This window comes from Anomaloglossus baeobatrachus, chromosome 11 (genome assembly GCF_048569485.1).
Source record: "Anomaloglossus baeobatrachus isolate aAnoBae1 chromosome 11, aAnoBae1.hap1, whole genome shotgun sequence".
NCBI lineage: Eukaryota > Metazoa > Chordata > Amphibia > Anura > Aromobatidae > Anomaloglossus > Anomaloglossus baeobatrachus.
The window spans coordinates 123,685,116-123,703,938 of record NC_134363.1 but is presented as its reverse complement, the minus strand read 5'-3'; the positions used below and the strand labels follow the sequence as shown (position 1 = coordinate 123,703,938).

Below are 18,823 nucleotides of genomic sequence, written 5' to 3'. Positions count from 1 at the left end.
GTTCCTAAACTGGCGGTATCGGAGTGCCAAAAGCTGTCTCAAATATATCTCATCCACAGGGTATATAAAACTCCCAGTCTACTATTTAAGATGGGACTCAGACCAAACACACAGTGTGTTAGGTGTGGACAGGATGATGTCCATTTGATGCATGTTATGTGGGAATGTGGACACATTGGTGATTTCTGGAACCAAACCCTGGGACTTATAGATCAAATATATCATATCACAATACAACCGTCGCCCCGCCTGTGCCTGTTGAGTCTGTGGGAAGGAGAAGTGGATCCGGATTCTCCAACAGCCCTGGGAATAGCACGTATCTTGTACCAAGCAAGAAAGCTACTTGCATATCACTGGTTAGACCCTCTACCACCAACATTACCAGAGCTCAAAAACAAATTAAATAACATCATAAGATTGGAAAGGGGAGTTTATTTAAAAAGAAAAACATTGAAAAAGTTTTACAGCATTTGGCGGCCATGGATGGAGTTGCCGGGCCTACCCTCTAGTGCACTGGTTCGGGATGCAATGCTAGACCGGTTACTGTTGTGCCTGCAGTGATGGCATGTGTGAGGAAGGGAATTAAAACTAGTTTTTTCTGTGACGAAGTGGACTTTGAATGAAGAGGTGAGAGAGGACTGGAACGGTTTCATGGATGACTGCACGGAGAGGGAGGGGCGGGAGAGTATAGCAATACGATGTGGAGCGACACGGCTGATGGAGGAGGTGTTCCTGTTAGTCTGAGGCATTATTGCATAATTTAAGTTTTGTTTATTTGTAGAGCCACGAGGTTTGTAGGCTCAAGTTATATAATATAATTATGATTTGAGAACTCTATTATTATATTTACATACATTCAGAGAAAGAACCTGATTTATAAATCACATGTGTTTATCTGTTTATTGTTATCAGTTATCTGAAAAGTGAAATACTCTCTGTATCGATCCCTAATGATTTAATAAAAAAAGATCTGATTCAAAAAAAAAAATATTATTCTTCACCAACTTAAAAAATTTAAAGACAAAAACAAGCATCAAAAATATGTAAAAGCAAAAATTAGATAAAGGATAAAAGCATGCACAAAATCAATACAAAAATGCAGAAATGACCAATATACCAACAAATTGCCCAAAAACCAAACATAAGAATGCAAGTTTACTTTGTAAAAGAAAAGGCCTTGTACATTATAAATATATACCATTGCCTACGCTGCTTCTCATCTACAATCGCAATTTTCCGGGTGTTGTATCCTTCCGCAAAGAGAAAAGTTAGTGTCAAGCATGTCACTTGATTCTGCAGTTCAGCTTTCTGTCCCCCTACAGAAACCCAGCGGGGGACGTGGCACAGAGTGTGTGACTGTTGCTCCAAAAGTCACTGCAGTATTGTTTACCAGAGAAGCTAGGTCCCCGACTCCCAGAGAATTATTATCTATTATTAATAGTACAGCTACTAAGTCGTGCTGCCTGCACAATGTCATTTAGGACTGGAGTAAGAGTATGAAAAATTCATGTGAAATTCCATTAACCAATTACTGGCTACACAGAAGGTAACTGATTAAGTGTATATCAACTCGATATCACACCTCAAATAAGTAACTTAAAACAGTTTTCCGGTCTCAGAAGAAAAGTCTGCATTCACTCTATTTGATTGTAGACAGCCAAATTGGGAAATGATGAAGTAGAAAGTGGTTCCTCTGCGCTGCCCGTATAGCCAAAAAATGAGTTAGATGAAATTTACCATGTTTTATTTAGCTACGCGTTTGAAGACGATCTGAAACTCATAGATAAAACCTGTTTAATTTCATCTGACTCATAGTTTGGCTATACGGGCCATAGAGGAACCACTTTCTACCTCATCATATTCCAGTTTGGTGTCTGTACACTTGTGGGTCTCCATCAGCCTTTATTTCTTCATAGCGGCTATGTCTCTGAGCGCTGAACACCTTGTACTTCTGTGTCTTGTTCAGTGGTTGTTGGTTTCAACCTCCTCACCTCAGCCATGTCTCTGATTACTGAACAGCTTGAACTACTGTGTCTTGCTCATGGTGGTTGGTTTCAGCCTCCTCCCCTCGGCAGTGTCCCTGAGCACTGAACACCTTGTACTTCTGTGTCTTGCTCATGGTGGTTGGTTTCAGCCTCCTCCCCTCGGCAGTGTCCCTGAGTACTGAACACCTTGTACTTCTGTGTCTTGCTCATGGTGGTTGGTTTCAGCCTCCTCCCCTCGGCAGTGTCCCTGAGTACTGAACACCTTGTACTTCTGTGTCTTGCTCAATGGTGGTTGCGTTTCAGCCTCCCTTACCCTGGCCGTGTCCTCAGTCCGCACCTCCCTCATTAAAAATGCACATCACCTGATCTGCTTCATCCAAAAAACATTCAGTTTTATATAACTTGGCGTTAGAAAATCTAGAGTTTTAATAACTTGCCTCTTCAGAATTCCTCATACGTGTTCGGTTGGATTCAGATCAGGAGACACTTGGCCACTGAATCACTTTCACTCTGTTCTTCAGAAATGTAATATACAAGTGCATCTCAATAAATTAGAATATCATCAAAAAGTTAATTTATTTCTAATAATTCAATGCAAAAAGGAAACACATATAATATATAGAGTCATTACACACAGAGGGATCGATTTCTACATATTATATAGAGTCATTACACACAGAGTGACCTATTCCTATATATTATATAGAGTCATTACACACAGAGGGATCTATTCCTATATATTATATAGAGTCATTACACACAGAGGGATCTATTTCTATATATTATATAGAGTCATTACACACAGAGGTATCTATTTCAAGTGTTTATTTCTGTTAATGTTGATGATTATGGCTTACAGCAAATGAAAACCCAAGAGTCATTATCTCCGAAAATTAGAATATTATATAAAATCTAACTGAAAAAATGATTATAAACTCAGAAATGTTGGTGCCTACTGAAAAGGCTGTACAGTAAATGCCTCAATACTTGGTCGGGGCTCCTTTTGCATGAGTTACTGCATCAATGTGGCGTGGCATGGAGGCGATCAGCCTGTGGCACTGCTGAGGTGTTATGAAAGCCCAGGTTGCTAATAGCAGCCTTCAGCTCATCTGCATTGTTGGTTCTAGTGTCTCTCATCTTCCTCTTGACAATACCCCATAGATTCTCTATGGGGTTTAGGTCAGGCGAGTTGATTTTAATCAATAGATCTTGGAATAATATTATTGTTTTCCACAATTGGATGTGATTAAAAAAATGTTCCTCTGCTGAGATAGTTATATATATACTAGAAGGTGGCCCGATTCTACGCATCGGGTATTCTAGAATTTACGTATTGTGTAGTTCATGTATGATTTTTGTTATATATATATATATATATATATATATATATATATATATATATATATAGATGTTGTTGTGTGTAGTTACCAAGTGTTTGTGTAGGGCGCTGTACATGGTCTGGGTGTTGTCTGGGTGTGGCAGGGGGTGAGAGCGGTGTTGTTTGTGTGTTGCGTTGTTTGTTGAGCGCTGTGTGTCCGTAGCATTGTGTGTGTGTGTTGCGCGGTTTGTGTGTGTGTGGTGTGTTTTGGGGGAGGTATGTTTTGTGCAATGTGTGTGTTGTGCGGTATGTGCGTATATTTGTGTGTGCAGCGTTGTCTGTGTGTGGGTGTCTGTGTAGGGCAGTTGTTTGTGGTTCCCAGTGTGTGTGTGTGTGTGGTGTGTTGTGCAGTGCGCGCGCGCGTGTGTGTGTGTTGGGGGGAGGTGTGCACTCCCCATCGTGCTCCATCTCCTATGCTGCGCACCCCCCATCGTGCTACATCTCCCATCCTGCGCACTCCCAAACGTGCTCCATCCGCCATGCTGCGCACTCCCAAATGTGCTCCATCCGCCATGCTGCGCACTCCCCATCGTGCTCCATCCCCCATGCTGCGCACTCCCAAACGTGCTCCATCCGCCACGCTGCGCACTCCCCATCGTGCTCCATCTCCCATGCTGCGCACTCCCAAACGTGCTCCATCCGCCATGCTGCGCACTCCCAAACGTGCTCCATCCACCATGCTGCGCACTCCCAAACATGCTCCATCCGCCATACTCCGCACTCCCCATCGTGCTCCATCCCCCATGCAGCGCACTCCCCATCGTGCTCTATCCCCTATGCTGGGCACCCCCCATCGTGCTCCATCTCCCATGCTGCGCACTCCCAAACGTGCTCCATCCGCCATGCTGCGCACTCCCAAACGTGGTCCATCCGCCATGCTGCGCACTCCCAAACGTGCTCCATCCGCCATACTCCGCACTCCCCAACGTGCTGCATCCCCCATGCTGCACACTCCCAAACGTGCTCCATCCGCCATGCTCCGCACTCCCAAACGTGCTCCATCCGCCATGCTGCGTACTTCCAAACGTGCTCCATCCGCTATGCTGCGCACTCCCCATCGTGCTCCATCCCCCATGCTGTGCACTCCCAAACGTGCTCCATCCGCCATGCTGCGCGCTCCCCATCGTGCTCCATCTCCCATGCTGCGCACTCCCAAACGTGCTCCATCCGCCATGCTGCGCACTCCCAAACGTGCTCCATCCGCCATGCTACGCACACCCAAACGTGCTCCATCCGCCATACTCCGCACTCCCCATCGTGCTGCATCCCCCATGCTGCGCACTCCCAAACGTGCTCCATCCGCCATGCTGCGCACTCCCAAACGTGCTCCATCCGCCATGCTGCGCACTCCCAAACGTGCTCCATCCGCCATGCTGCGCACTCCCAAACGTGCTCCATCCGCCATGCTGCGCACTCCCAAACGTGCTCCATCCGCCATGCTGCGCCAGCATCAGCCTCTCTACCCGCAGCATCAGCCTCTCTGCCCGCAGCATCAGCCTCTCTCCTCCCAGCATCAGCCTCTCTCCCCGCAGCATCAGCCTCTCTGTCCCCAGCATCAGCCTCTCTGTCCCCAGCATCAGCCTCTCTGTCCCCAGCATCAGCCTCTCTCATCCCAGCATCAGCCTCTCTGTCCCCAGCATCAGCCCCTCTGTCCCCAGCATCAGCCTCTCTGTCCCCAGCATCAGCCTCTCTGTCCCCAGCATCAGCCTCTCTGTCCCCAGCATCAGCCTCTCTCATCCCAGCATCAGCCTCTCTGTCCCCAGCATCAGCCTCTCTGTCCCCAGCATCAGCCTCTCTGTCCCCAGCATCAGCCTCTCTCATCCCAGCATCAGACTCTCTGTCCCCAGCATCAGCCTCTCCATCCCAGCCTTCCCCAGGATCAGCCTCTCTCCTCCCAGCCTCCTCCAGCACGCCATGCTCCTCTGCCGACACTCACACACCCGATCGCATACACTCACACACACCCACACACACCCGATCGCATACACTCACACACACCCACACACACCCGATCGCATACACTCACGCACACACACATTGACGATATTGCACATACGCGCTCATACTCACAACATCCGGAGATACCACATGCTTCTGGCCATGTGATCCTCCGACAGGTCCTGGAAGGTCACAACAGCACAGTATCGAGGCCGAGAAGCAAGCGATATCGCCGGATGCTGTGAGTGTGTGGATGCGATGTGATGTGTGTGTGATGTGTGTGTGAGAGTGAGTGTGAGCCGGTGTACACTGGTAACTATGATACACATCGGGTAACCAAGGGACTTTAGTTACCCGATGTGTATAATGGTTAACAGCATTCACGGGCTCCGTGAAGATCCCAGCATCGCAAGGTTATGTCTGGCGCTGCTGGGATCGTGACGGAGCCGGTGTAGAAGCAAGCGATATCCCAGGATGTTGTGAGTGTGTGGATGTGATGTGTGAGGTGTGTGTGAGAGTGAGTGTGATCTGATGTGTGTGTGTGTACTCACCTGGGAGTCGGAGATACGTGTCAGTTGGGCAAGAGCGAGCGTGGATTGTGTGAGGGGGGCGGGGCCTGCAGAGAGCCGGGGCGAGAGGCCAATCCGTGTGGGGGGGCGGAGCCATGGCGAGCCCAGCGGCCAATCAGCTTTGTGTCACCGTAAGGACACAATTTTGGAGCATGACAGACAGACAGACAGACAGACAGAATAAGGCAATTATATATATAGATGACACTGCTATATACTGTGTAATGGCCGTGTCTGACCGTACAGAGACATGGTCTGATCATATCACAGCTCCTTGAAAGTAAGAATGTACAGACATTATAGCACAGGATCATAGCTAATTCTTTGTGTGAGGTAAAACATTTCACTACCTGTTTTTTAAAAAATGTTAAACCTCAAAGAAAGAATTATCTGAGATCCCATGCTGTAATGTCTATATACATTTTTGTTTACTCCCCGGCCCAGGAGATGTGGTATGATCAGACAATGTCTCTGTACGGTCAGACACAGCAATTACACAGCACATAGCAGGCGCATATACAGTGCATTGCAAAAGTATTCGACCCCCATGATTTTTTCAACCTTTTCCCACATTTCAGGCTTCAAACATAAAGTTAAAAATTTAAATGTTATGGTGAAGAATGAACAACAAATGGGACACAATTGTGAAGTTAAATGAAATGTATTGCTTATTTTAAACTTTTTTAAAAGATAATTAACTGAAAATTGGGGTGTGCAATATTATTCGGCCCCTTTAAGTTAATACTTTGTAGCGCCACCTTTTGCTGCGATTACAGCACAAGTCGCTTGGGGTATGTCTCTATCAGTTTTGCACATCGAGAGACTCAAACTCTTGCCCATTCTTCCTTTGCAAATAGCTGGAGCTGAGTGAGGTTGGATGGAGAGCGTTTGTGAACAGCAGTTTTCAGCTCTTTCCACAGATTCTCAATTGGATTCAGGTCTGGACTTTGACTTGGCCATTCTAACACCTGGATACGTTTATTTGTGAACCATTCCATTGTAGATTTTGCTTTATGTTTGGGATCATTGTCTTCTCCATCCCAGTCTCAGGTATTTTGCAGACTCCAACAGGTATTCTTCAAGAATGGTCCTGTATTTGGCTCCATCTATCTTCCCATCAATTTTAACCATCTTCCTTCTCCCTGCTGAAGAAAAGCAGGCCCAATTCATGATGCTGCCACCACCATGTTTGACAGTGGGGATGGTGTGTTCAGGGTGATGAGCTGTGTTGCTTTTACGCCAAACATATCATTTGGCATTGTGCCCAAATAGTTCGATTTTGGTTTCATTTGACTAAAGCACCTTCTTCCACATGTTTGGTGTGTCTCCCAGGTGGCTTGGTACAAACTTTAAATTACACTTTTTATGGATATCTTTGAGAAATGGCTTTCTTCTTGCCACTTTTCCATAAATGCCAGATTTGTGCAACAGATTGTTGTCCTATGGACAGACTCTCCCAACTCAGCTGTAGATCTCTGCAGTTCATCCAGAGTGATCATGGGCCTCTTGACTGCATCTCTGATCAATCTTCTCCTTGTTTGAGATGAAAGTTTTTGAGGGACGGCTGGGTCTTGGTAGATTTGTAGTGGTATAATACTCTTTCAATTTCACTATGATCGCTTGCACAGTGCTTCTTGGGATGTTAAAGTTTTGGAAATCTTTTTGTAACCAAATCCGGCTTTAAATTTCTCCACAACAGTATCACGGACTTGCCTGTTGTGTTCCTTGGTCTTCATGATGCTCTATGTGCTTTAAACAGAACACTGAGACTATCACAGAGCAGGTGCATTTATACGGAGACTTGATTACACACAGGTGGCTTATATTTATCATCATCAGTCATTTAGGACAACATTGGATCAATCAGAGATCCTCAATGAGCTTCTGGAGTGAGTTTGCTGCACTGAAAGTAAAGGGGCTGAATAATATTGCACGCCCAAATTTTCAGTTATTTATTTTTTAAAAAAAGTTTAAAATAAGCAATATATTTTGTTCAACTTCACAAGATTATGATTATCTCAGCCCAGGAACATTTTTTTTAAACACATCCAATTGTTTAAATTATTATTATTATTCCAAGATCTATTGATTAAAATGAAATTTGTTGATGAGACAACCCCTTTAAGGCCAATGGTAAGGTGTAAGTTTAGATGAAAGATACTGAAAACCTTTCTATTAAGGAAAATCTGTTTCATGTCATCTGCCAAGAAGACTTTGTGATCTTTTATATACCTGAACTGTTAAAAGCACTTGTGTTACCAAAATATACAGTAATAAAATATTCACAAGTATTTAAAGTATGTACCCCCCCCCCAGATTATTAACACTCTTTAGTTGTTTTAAGTCTTCTTGTTGTACGCTCATTTTCATAGACCACATGATCCATAATACAATTACTGTATTCCTTGGTAGGTAAGAATGGGGATTTTATTCATCAGAAGCAGTATAAGAATAAGTCATACAAAGATGCGACCCACACCTATAAAAACCTTTATGTTTAAGCCAGGAAGTTTTTTTCTTTGTATATTTAAAAAGATTAGGAAACATCATGTTGGCCGATGTCAGATTTCTTCTAGATACAACTTTTCATCCATTATTTAAGACTTGGCTTAGTTTTGGATCCTCAGACAAGATGGACAGGTTTTTCTGTAACAGATGTTCGATGGAGGAGAACTGAGGGCTATATTGTAATACCAAAGTAGGTTTGAACTCAGGCTTGATCCTTCGCCAGTTAGTAAATCCTTTGTGGTTTTTAGATTTGCCCACAGTCTTGGCTAGTTCCAAGGTCCACTATGGATGCCCAGTACAGATCCAATTTGATTCCTGTGAGAAACTATCAGGGTTACTGTTATTTCTTTTGGCTGTGTTGAACTGACCCACAGAAGTAGACTTAAAGGGTTATTACCACAAGCACATTATATTTCACAAATCACTGTAAATGCATACCTATTGTTAAAATACAGACTAATCCCAACATAACATTTATCTTGTACCTTTCTGTCTTTTTTAATCCTGTCTACCCATCTGTGCATCCAGATTCACATAGTTAAATGGCCACTTCTATTCTTTAGGCCACTTTACACACTGCGACATCGCTAGCAATATCGCTAGTGATCGCACCCGCCCCCGTCGGTTGTGCGTCACAGGCAAATCGCTGCCCGTGGCGAATAATATGCTGGTAAGCGTCACACATACTTACCTTCCTAACAACGTCGCTGTGGGCGGCGAACAACCTCTTTTTTAAGGGGGCGGTTCATGTGGCGTCACAGAGACGTCAATCAGCGGGCCACCAATAGAAGCGGAGGGGCGGAGAACAGCCGCATTCACGTCACTCCCACCTCGTTGCCGGAGGACGCAGGAACGCTGTTGTTCGTCATTATTGAGGTGTCACACATAGCGATGTGTGCTGCCTCAGGAACGACGAACAACCTGCGTCTAAAATGAGCAATGATATTTGGGAAAGGAACGACGTGTCAACAATCAACAATTTGATGAGTATTTCTGATCGTTAGCGATCACTCGTAGGTGTCACACGCAACAACGTCGCTAACAACGCCGGATGTGCGTCACGAATTCCGTGACCTCAACGATATCTCGTTAGCGATGTTGGTGCGTGTAAAGCGGCCTTTAGAACTACATTTCCCAGTAGCACCTTGCTTCTCAGTGTTGTAGGTCATGCATTCCCACTTTTCTGCTCCTGACTAGCCACAGCTTTCTAAGGTATCATCAAGCTCACCTAAGTGTAAAAATCTACTTATGCATCTGAGCACTCTTTGATCTTGTATAGTACCCAGTCTGACCAATTTCATCTTCTGCAATTCTAAATTATTATTTATTATTATTATAGCGACATTTATTCCATGGCACTTTACATGTGGAAGGGTGAAAGGGGTATACATATTAGGGACATGTACAATAATCATAAACAATACAAGGCACAGTCTGGTACAAGAGGAGAGAGGTCCCTGCCCGCGAGGACTCACAGTCTACAAGGGATGGGTGAGGATACAGTAGGTTAGGGTAGAGCTGTTCATGCGGCGCTATATCAGACTGAGGGTTACGGCAGGTTGTAGGCTATCATCAAGCTGCAGTGCGGTTTGGCATCATTGGTTGGTTCTAGCAGAGTTCAATTATTTTACACTCCACAATGGTAAAGCTGTGTTTGTTGCCTGCTGCTGAAACATCAGAGATGTGAAGCTGCAAATGCTGCTCTATTGATGCATATAGCAGAAGACAATCCTTAGTCATATGCATCAACAGAGCAACATTTCATATCACTAGTCTCTAAGAAGCAGACAGCAAACACAGGTCAACTAACAAAACCTAAAATAGAATCAAAATAAGCACATACTCTGCAGTAAGTAAATAGGAATAGTACATATAAATAAATAGAGTACTTAGTAAACATTATTTTTAATTAAAAAAAGCGTAAAAGCCATCACACCGAGACAAGGTGTACCCCAGTCTGGATGGTTCTTTCCTTTAGCATTCCAACATCAGCTTTTCTCAGAAGACCTCAGTGTATACTGATCAAAAATATAAACGCAACCCTTTTTTTCTCCTACTTTTTATGAGCTGACCTGAAAGATTTAAGACTTTTTCTATGCACACTAAAGTCATTTTTTCTCTCAAATGTTGTTCACAAATTTGCTTAAATCTGTGTTAGTGAGTAGAGATGAACAAACCTGTGGAAGTTTGTTTCGATAGGTTCACCCTAACTTTAGATAAAGTTCGGTTTAGGACCCGGACTTGACGTGAACCCCAATGGAAGTGACTAATTGGGCAGTTCAGGTGTTTGCCTACACACAGCCAGCCATAAACAGATCACTTCCAGGGGAGGGTGGGCAGGAGTTTTCCATTTTCTTTTATTTGGTGCACACTACATCCAATCACGCTCTTGTTATTCCCAGTGTGAACCTTTCAAACACTCCAACCACCAAGTGGCTCACACTAAGCCTAGCATACCCAAACATTTGTCCACTCAAGTCGATTACAACTACAAACTGCTGTCAGGTGGTGACCCCAATGAGGACGACGAGCAGCAGATGAGCTTCCCTGAGACTGTTTCTGAAAGTTTGTGCAGAATTTCTTTGGTTATGCAAAGCGATTGTTGCAACAGCTGTTCGGGTGGTTGATCTCAGATGATCTTGGAGGTGAAGATGCTGAATGTGGAGGTCCAGGGCTGCTGTGGTTACACATGGTTGCCGGTTGGATATACTGCTGAATTGTCTGAAACGCCTTTGGAGATGGCTTATGGTAAAGAAATGAACATCAACTTCATGGGCAACAGCTCTGGTGACACTCCTGCAGTCAACATGCCAGTTGCACACTCCCTCAACACTTGCGACATCTGTGGCATTGTGCTGTGTGATAAAACTGCACATTTTAGATTGGCCTCTTATTGTGGCCAGCCTAAAGCTGGGTTCACACATAGCGACAATGACGTCGCTGTTACGTCACCATTTTCTACCTTGTATGTCGCTGTTATGATCGCTGCTTAGCTGTCAAACACAGCGACGCAGCAGCGATCATAACGTCGCTACATGTGCAGGGAGCCGCGCACACTGCTTAGCGCTGGCTCCCTGCTCTCCTAGCTACAGTACACATTGGGTTAATTACCCGATGTGTACTGCAGCTACATGTGCAGAGAGCAGGGAGCCGCGCACACTGCTTAGCGCTGGCTCCCTGCACTCCAAGCTACAGTACACATTGGGTTAATTACCCGATGTGTACTGCAGCTACATGTGCAGGGAGCCGCGCACACTGCTTAGCGCTGGCTCCCTGCTCTCCTAGCTACAGTACACATTGGGTTAATTACCCGATGTGTACTGCAGCTACATGTGCAGAGAGCAGGGAGCCGCGCACACTGCTTAGCGCTGGCTCCCTTCACTCCAAGCTACAGTACACATTGGGTTAATTACCCGATGTGTACTGCAGCTACATGTGCAGAGAGCAGGTGCCGGTAGCACAGGCAGCGTGAGAGCGGCGGAGGCTGGTAACGAAGGTAAATATCGGGTAACCACCTTGGTTACCCGATGTTTACCCTGGTTACAGCTTACCGCAGCTGCCAGATGCCGGCTCCTGCTCTCTGCTCGCTTCATTTCGTCGCTCTCTCGCTGTCACACAGCGATGTGTGCTTATCAGTGGGAGAGCAACAATAAAAAAATGAACCAGGGCTGTGTGTAACGAGCAGCGATCTCACAGCAGGGGCCAGATCGCTGCTCGGTGTCACACACAGCGAGATCACTAATGAGGTCACTGCTGCGTCACAAAAAACGTGACTCAGCAGCGATCTCAGCAGCGATCTCGCTGTGTGTGAAGCACCCCTAAGGCACACCAGTGCAATAATCATGCTGTCTAATCAGCATCTTGATATGCCACACCTGTGAGGTGGTTCGGAAAAAGTGCAGTCCTCACTAGCACAGATTTAGACAATATTGTGAACAATATTTCACAGAAAGAGGCCTTTTGTGTACATAGAAAAAGTCTTAGATCTTTGAGTTCAGTTCATGAAAAATGGGAGCAAAAACAAATATGTCGCGTTTATATTTTTGCTTAGTACAGATGTGGGCAGAGCAAGACTGGGGCTGACAGTGTGAATACCTGCCCATAGGAAGCTATATAAACAAAATGCCTAGCTCAAAGAAGAGTGGGGGTACACCTCTGTTTATACAAAGTACTGGAAACTACCGCAAAATCAAAGAAATGAGCCGGAGCTTAAGTTGGTATATGTGCAACATATAATAGCATGTTCACACTGTGGCCATTTAGCAGACAAAACCTAAGATAGAATTTCAGGCCCTGTATATAGCCCTGTAAGGGGGTGTAAGGCTCAGCCGCCCCAGACCTGCGTGTCTACTGTGTGTAGAATATAATGTTTACAGTTTATGTTATGGTGTAATGTGTATAAGCGGCCACTAGGTGACCACAGTGTGTAAGCTGCTTCACTGGTACTCTCAGGCTAGAAGAAGTTAGTTAAGGGGAGGGGCTTAGTTTGAAAAAGAGCAGTTAAAAAGTCAGTTGGTGAGGAGAGTCCTTGAGGGAGAGTGGCAGACTGCGTCTGTGAGGGAAATGGTGGATAAATAGAAAAGCTGTGGAAAATAAAGCGCAATAGGGACTTACCCTAATATGTATAGGGTAGGGAAGGTAGGAGCAATACTACTCACCAAATGTAGTTGTGGCAGTCACAACCACTATAATCGCATGTAGAAATTGACCAAGGCAGCAGCAACCCAAAACGGCAGATAACAGAGAACAGGTAGAAGACAGGTTTGTAATGCCGCGCCAATGATCACCAGTCAGAGGATCAGATTCATGTATCTTGTATCATGTATCAGTGATGTGGTCTTATTTCTGACAGTCCTGAGGAAGGGAGCAGAGCTCCTGAAACGCGTAGACCTATGCAACAATAAAGATACATGAATCTGATCCTCTGACTGGTGATCATTGGCGCGGCGTTACAAACCCGTCTTCTACCTGTTAACTGTTAAGGGACGTGGTGGAAAAAAAAACAAATTACTTTTATTTGGCATGACCTTCTGCGTTAAATCCAGGTGCCGGACACACAGTGCGGCCCAGGTAGTGGCTATTCCGTGGTGGAGACCTAACAAATCCCCTCAGTCAGCAAAAGGTCAGTGGGCCCCTGAGAGAGAAGTAGGTCCTGACTTACTGGAAAGACGATTGAGTCTGCCATGGATAGTGAAGCTGAAGGGGAGGAAAAAGAGCTTAGGGACTCCAACGGGAGCCTAAGTACCAGGGAACAAGATTGTGCCCGCCTCAGGAGAGATAAGAAACTGTATTTGATGTTGACACGTAAAGATGTTTGGTTGAAAGAACCTGTGGCAGTGTCAGTGCATGTGACGCATGAAGAAAAGGTATGCGTATTTCTGTATTGCACTAAAGTGGGCTGCGCAGCAGTCAAACAGCAGGCTCTGCCATGACTATAATGGCCCCCGACCACCCCTTTAACATTATATTTTACACACAGTAAATATATCTAATATATAAAGCTGAGTGTATGTGTGTGTGCATGTGTGTATATGTCCGCTAAAGGAATCCGCACCGTTGCATTCACAATCACGAAATTTTGCACAGACGCCTCATGTGACCCAGGGAATGTCATAGACTATGTTTGGGTGGCAAAATTTAACTCCGCGCTTTACAATTACTCGCCAAAAATCCTGCCGCCATTAAAGTGAATTGAGGTGGGAGCTATAGCTATTAATAGCAACTGTCAGTGGTTGCTATAGGAACAAAATATACTGTTGGTATAAAAAGCATGTGGGAGAAAGAGACAGAAAAAGACAGAGACAGACGGGGAAAAGGACAGAGATAGAGACAGACAGAGACAGCCGGGAAAAGAGACAGCCCTGGAAAGAGACAGCCGGGAAAAGAGACAGCCGGGAAAAGAGACAGCCCTGGAAAGAGACAGCCCTGGAAAGAGACAGCCGGGAAAAGAGACAGCCCTGGAAAGAGACAGCCGGGAAAAGAGACAGCCCTGGAAAGAGACAGCCGAGCAAAGAGACAGCCCTGGGAAGAGACAGACGGGCAAAGTGACAGACGGGCAAAGTGACAGACGGGCAAAGAGACAGACGGGCAAAGAGAGAGACGGGCAAAGAGACAGCTGAGCAAAGAGCCGAGCAAACAGACAGCCCTGGAAAGAGACAGCCCTGGAAAGAGACAGCCGGGCAAAGAGACAGCCGGGCAAAGAGACAGCCGGGCACAGTGACAGATGGGCAAAGTGACAGACTGGCAAAGAGACAGACGGGCAAAGAGACAGACGGACAAAGAGACATACTGGCAAAGAGACAGACCTAGAAAGAGACAGATGGGCAAAGAGACTGACGGCCAAAGAGACAGCCCTGGAAAGAGACAGCCCTGGAAAGAGACAGACGGGGAAAGAGACAGACAGGGAAAAAGACAGAAAGGAAAAGAGACAGACGGGGAAAGAGAGACGGGAAAGAGACAGACGGGGAAAGGGACAGCTGGACAAAGACACAGCCCTGCAAAGAGACAGCCCTGGAAAGAGACCGACAGGCAAAGAGACAGCCGGGCAAAAAGACAGCCCTGGAAAGAGACAGCCGGGCAAAGAGACAGCCGGACAAAGAGACAGCCCTGGAAAGAGACAGCCGGGCACAGAGACAGACGGGCAAAGAGACAGATGGGCAAATAGAGAGACGGGCAAAGAGACAGACCTAGAAAGAAACAGACCTAGGAAGAGACAAATGGGCAAAGAGATCGACGGTCAAAAAGACAGCCCTGGAAAGAGACAGCCCTGGAAAGAGACAGCCCTGGAAAGAGACAGATGGAGAAAGAGACAGCCCGGGAAAGAGACAGACGGGGAAAGAGACAGACGGGGAAAGAGACAGACCTGGAAAGAGACAGCCCTGGAAAGAGACAGACAGGCAAAGAGAACACTGAGTAACTCCGCAAGGAAATTACTAGAATGCCACAATGTCATAAAACAACAATTTTTTATTAATACACTTTTCTTTAAAAAAATGACAATTTTTACTTTCGGCACAATAGGACAGTATAAACCACAAGTGAGTCCCTCCTAACATGGGAGGGGTAGGTGCGGACGCAATCAGACCATCGGTACAAGTCAAATACTATACAGAGTAACCATATATGTTATATTTATGTGGCCTACCATGTGGTCCATGGAGCCCCATGGACCAAACTCATATACCCATAGAACATTCCTGAAACACTCTCATATGGCACAATCACAAGTGCAAAAGTAAAATAGCACGTGATCGGCCAGTGTAAGTGTATTCAGGAAAGTACTATACTATCAGTTGGTAAATCAGAGGATTAATTAATAGCTAGAATTTATAACATTCCCTTCAGTGGCAGATTCTGCCACCAAAACATGGATCAAACTGAGGCTGTGAGGGAGGGCATCGCCGCTACAATAAATCAGAAAACATTTTGCCCAAATAGCATCACAGCGGCGATATCCAACCTCACCACTCGCCTACCAGTTCTATGACCAGCAAGGTCCAACCTGGATCCGGACCGCCGAATCACATGGAGGCCAAAACAAGTATACAGACCTGACCAATGGGCTGAAAGTGTACCCGCAACCACCACGCCTCGACGCGTTTCACTGCTGCTTCTTCGGGAGGCAGGTGTACTATAGGGAAAGAGGATGTACCAGGGAGTCCCTGTTGTATCCCAACCATTCTGTGCCTAGACCTCAAAAAGAAAATGAAGTACGATTAATTACAACATATAATAATCGTTGGAGGGATATAGGAGGGATACTTAAGAAACATTGGGACATTCTTAAGACCGACCCTATTCTGAGTAGAAGCTTATCATCGTTTCCCCCTTATGACTGCACGCAGGGCAAGTCTGGATTATCTTTGACTTCTACTATTTTTAAACATCTTCCTCATGTTTTCCTTTTATATTTTCAATGAATCATTAATATATCCATGATGTGATATTTATACAATTGCCACTGTTCCACTTGCAATATAGCAGCGATATTGTGAGCCAGAGAATTGGCACATAACAAATAAAAGTAGGAGTAGTGATTATTACAGTATATGCATCATTAGTAAGTACATGGGTCTATAAGGAGTTTAGATGAAGTTAAGCAATTCTATCTCCTGTTTAGGGTTAGGAAACTCTGAAAAGAGTAAGAAATTCCTAGGTAAGGTTAGTTATCCTAAGCATGTGGTTAATTAAAGATGACCTTTAGAATTACTAAATTGATAGTTTGCTATATTAATAGTCCAACTATTTCTATTGAGTTTGATTCGGATTTACAGCACACCGGGAGATGCCCTAATTGAAGGCACACTGAGAATGGTACTGAGCTGAATTACCAGATTCAGAGATGACCAAAAGAACTGTAGCACCGGCATCCCTGCAGGGATGCCGACTTACTTGCCTCAGCCATTTTGCCTCCTCCCCCGCTGCCCTGAAGCCATCCACATGTGCCCCTGCTTCCTCTCTCCTCCTGCTTCCTCTTGTGAGTGTGCTTACACTTACATATGCACACACACCTGCCCTCCTCTTAAAATATCGGCACGCCATTCCCCAGAAATACTATCACTAGAAGCACTAGGTGTTTAAGGCACCAAGGCACCCTTCTATTGGAGGAGGTGCCTGCGCAATGCCTATAGTTGGTCAGTTTTTAGTGTGTCAGCTAGTTGTAAGGTCCTGTGCTTCTGTCCTGACTCTGCCTTCCCACACCTATCTGTCCCTGCCATGCCCACCATACCTGTCCATACCTTCTCTCCTGTCCTCCTTAGCCATACCGACTGTACCTGCCTTCACCTGTGTCCATACCTGAACCTGTCTCCTGTCCTGGAGGTCAGCTGCCACAGTCCAGGTCAATGCCCTGGGAGTGGGACCTGGTGTCCGCCTTGCAGCACGCATAGAGTTAAGTCCTTCACACTAAAGGGTAAGCCTGAGTTCCCCCTGTGGTCCAGTGGGTCCAGTCCCACTCGCCGCCTCAGCAACAACAGCAGTGAGCGTTACATGTACAGAGTTGCATCTGATATATAATTAGCTAACCAGTACTGAGAGTCAGAACGCCATCAATTTCATATTCATGGTCTATCCTAAGGATGTCATCACTTTAGTAGTTCCAAAAAAAACTTTAAAATTTGAGTAAGGTTATGAAACTCTTGGTAGTATTAGATAACTTCTGACGAGTAGCAACACTATTCTGTTCTGTTTTTTTGACAAAGACGTCAGATTTATATATTTATATCAACCTTTGTGGATATGCATTCATTTATACTGGATCTTTTCGCAACGTTCTAGATTAGCGATCTCATAAATAAAGTCCGTGAAGTTTTTATTGAGACTTTGGATGAATTACAGTGGATGGATGGGACGTCAAAAGAAAAAGCAAGAGAAAAGGTCAGTAACCTCAAAATCATCACATATAAAATATGACAGAAGCTTCAATCAACCCTCAATAATATGGTCTACATGGTTATTTTCATGAGCACTCTTGTTTTTTTCTACCAGGTTCCTATTAATCCTTAATGGTGTGTTCTGTCTTGTGATAGACCTATTATATGATACCGTAGCCACTGGCAAGTTATTGGTCATTAATGGCCAAATGGCCTTCTTCTAATTTGGTTCAGTAATGTAGGAATCCTAGATGAGTGGTTCTAACATGACCACACAACACACAACCATTAATAATTATCCTCCTAATGTCCATACAATTATTGTTATCTTTTTTTATTATAATCTAAGTTTATTATCTTGGTCTTTTAACTAAAATCTGATGTTCCTTTAGTCAGAATCAAGATTTACATTTACGGTTCTGAAGGACTCCTTGGGCAACTGATCGAAATCAGGAAACTGACCACACTCCATGTAGATAATGAAAAATACAGAGGGTAAAGTGGTATTGTAATTTTAAAATATTATTTTTTCCATAGGATTGTAGATCTATAAAATAAACAGAGCTGTTTATCACCCTTCCCGGGTCCAGAGATGTCTTCTCCGGTCTTTGTTGATAGGCTTCACAGATGTTGTCATGTCTACAGCTCCATATGTTATTTTATACCTCTGGAACCCTATAGGAAAAATACAATTTTAAAATGGAGAGCCCCTTTAAAAAATAACTTTAAAGTCTTAATTAGACTATTCATTGAGTCTTCTATCAAGAATTCCAATGTTTAATAAATGAGACAGTGATGGACGAGCTCATTCTGCTTCTCCTGCTGTGTGGTCTTCTCCTGGCTTGTTCTGCTTCAGCTTCGAGACAGGTCTTGGTTTGGAAATTCTCGTAAACTGACAATATCAAAACAAGAAAAGAAAACAACTCCTCGTGTAGAACATTTACATTCCTACAACAATGATGAATCTTGGGGAATGATAATAATGACGGATATCTCCTCTGATTTGCCCTTTAAGTGAATATCAAGCTTTTAACATCCTGTCCTCATTACGTCTAACATTCTACACCAATTTAT

General features: G+C 44.7%; 1 protein-coding gene across 2 annotated transcripts in view; it reads left to right on the top strand.

The window, feature by feature from the left end:
• MMEL1 (membrane metalloendopeptidase like 1) overlaps positions 1 to 18,823 on the top strand; it is a 450,309-nt gene that overhangs the window by 389,198 nt on the left and 42,288 nt on the right. For both annotated transcript variants that reach the window (XM_075329400.1, XM_075329399.1), the window contains exon 14: positions 17,655 to 17,753. In XM_075329400.1, coding sequence (XP_075185515.1) covers positions 17,655 to 17,753 — 99 coding nt within the window. The remainder of the gene's footprint in view (positions 1 to 17,654; positions 17,754 to 18,823) is intronic.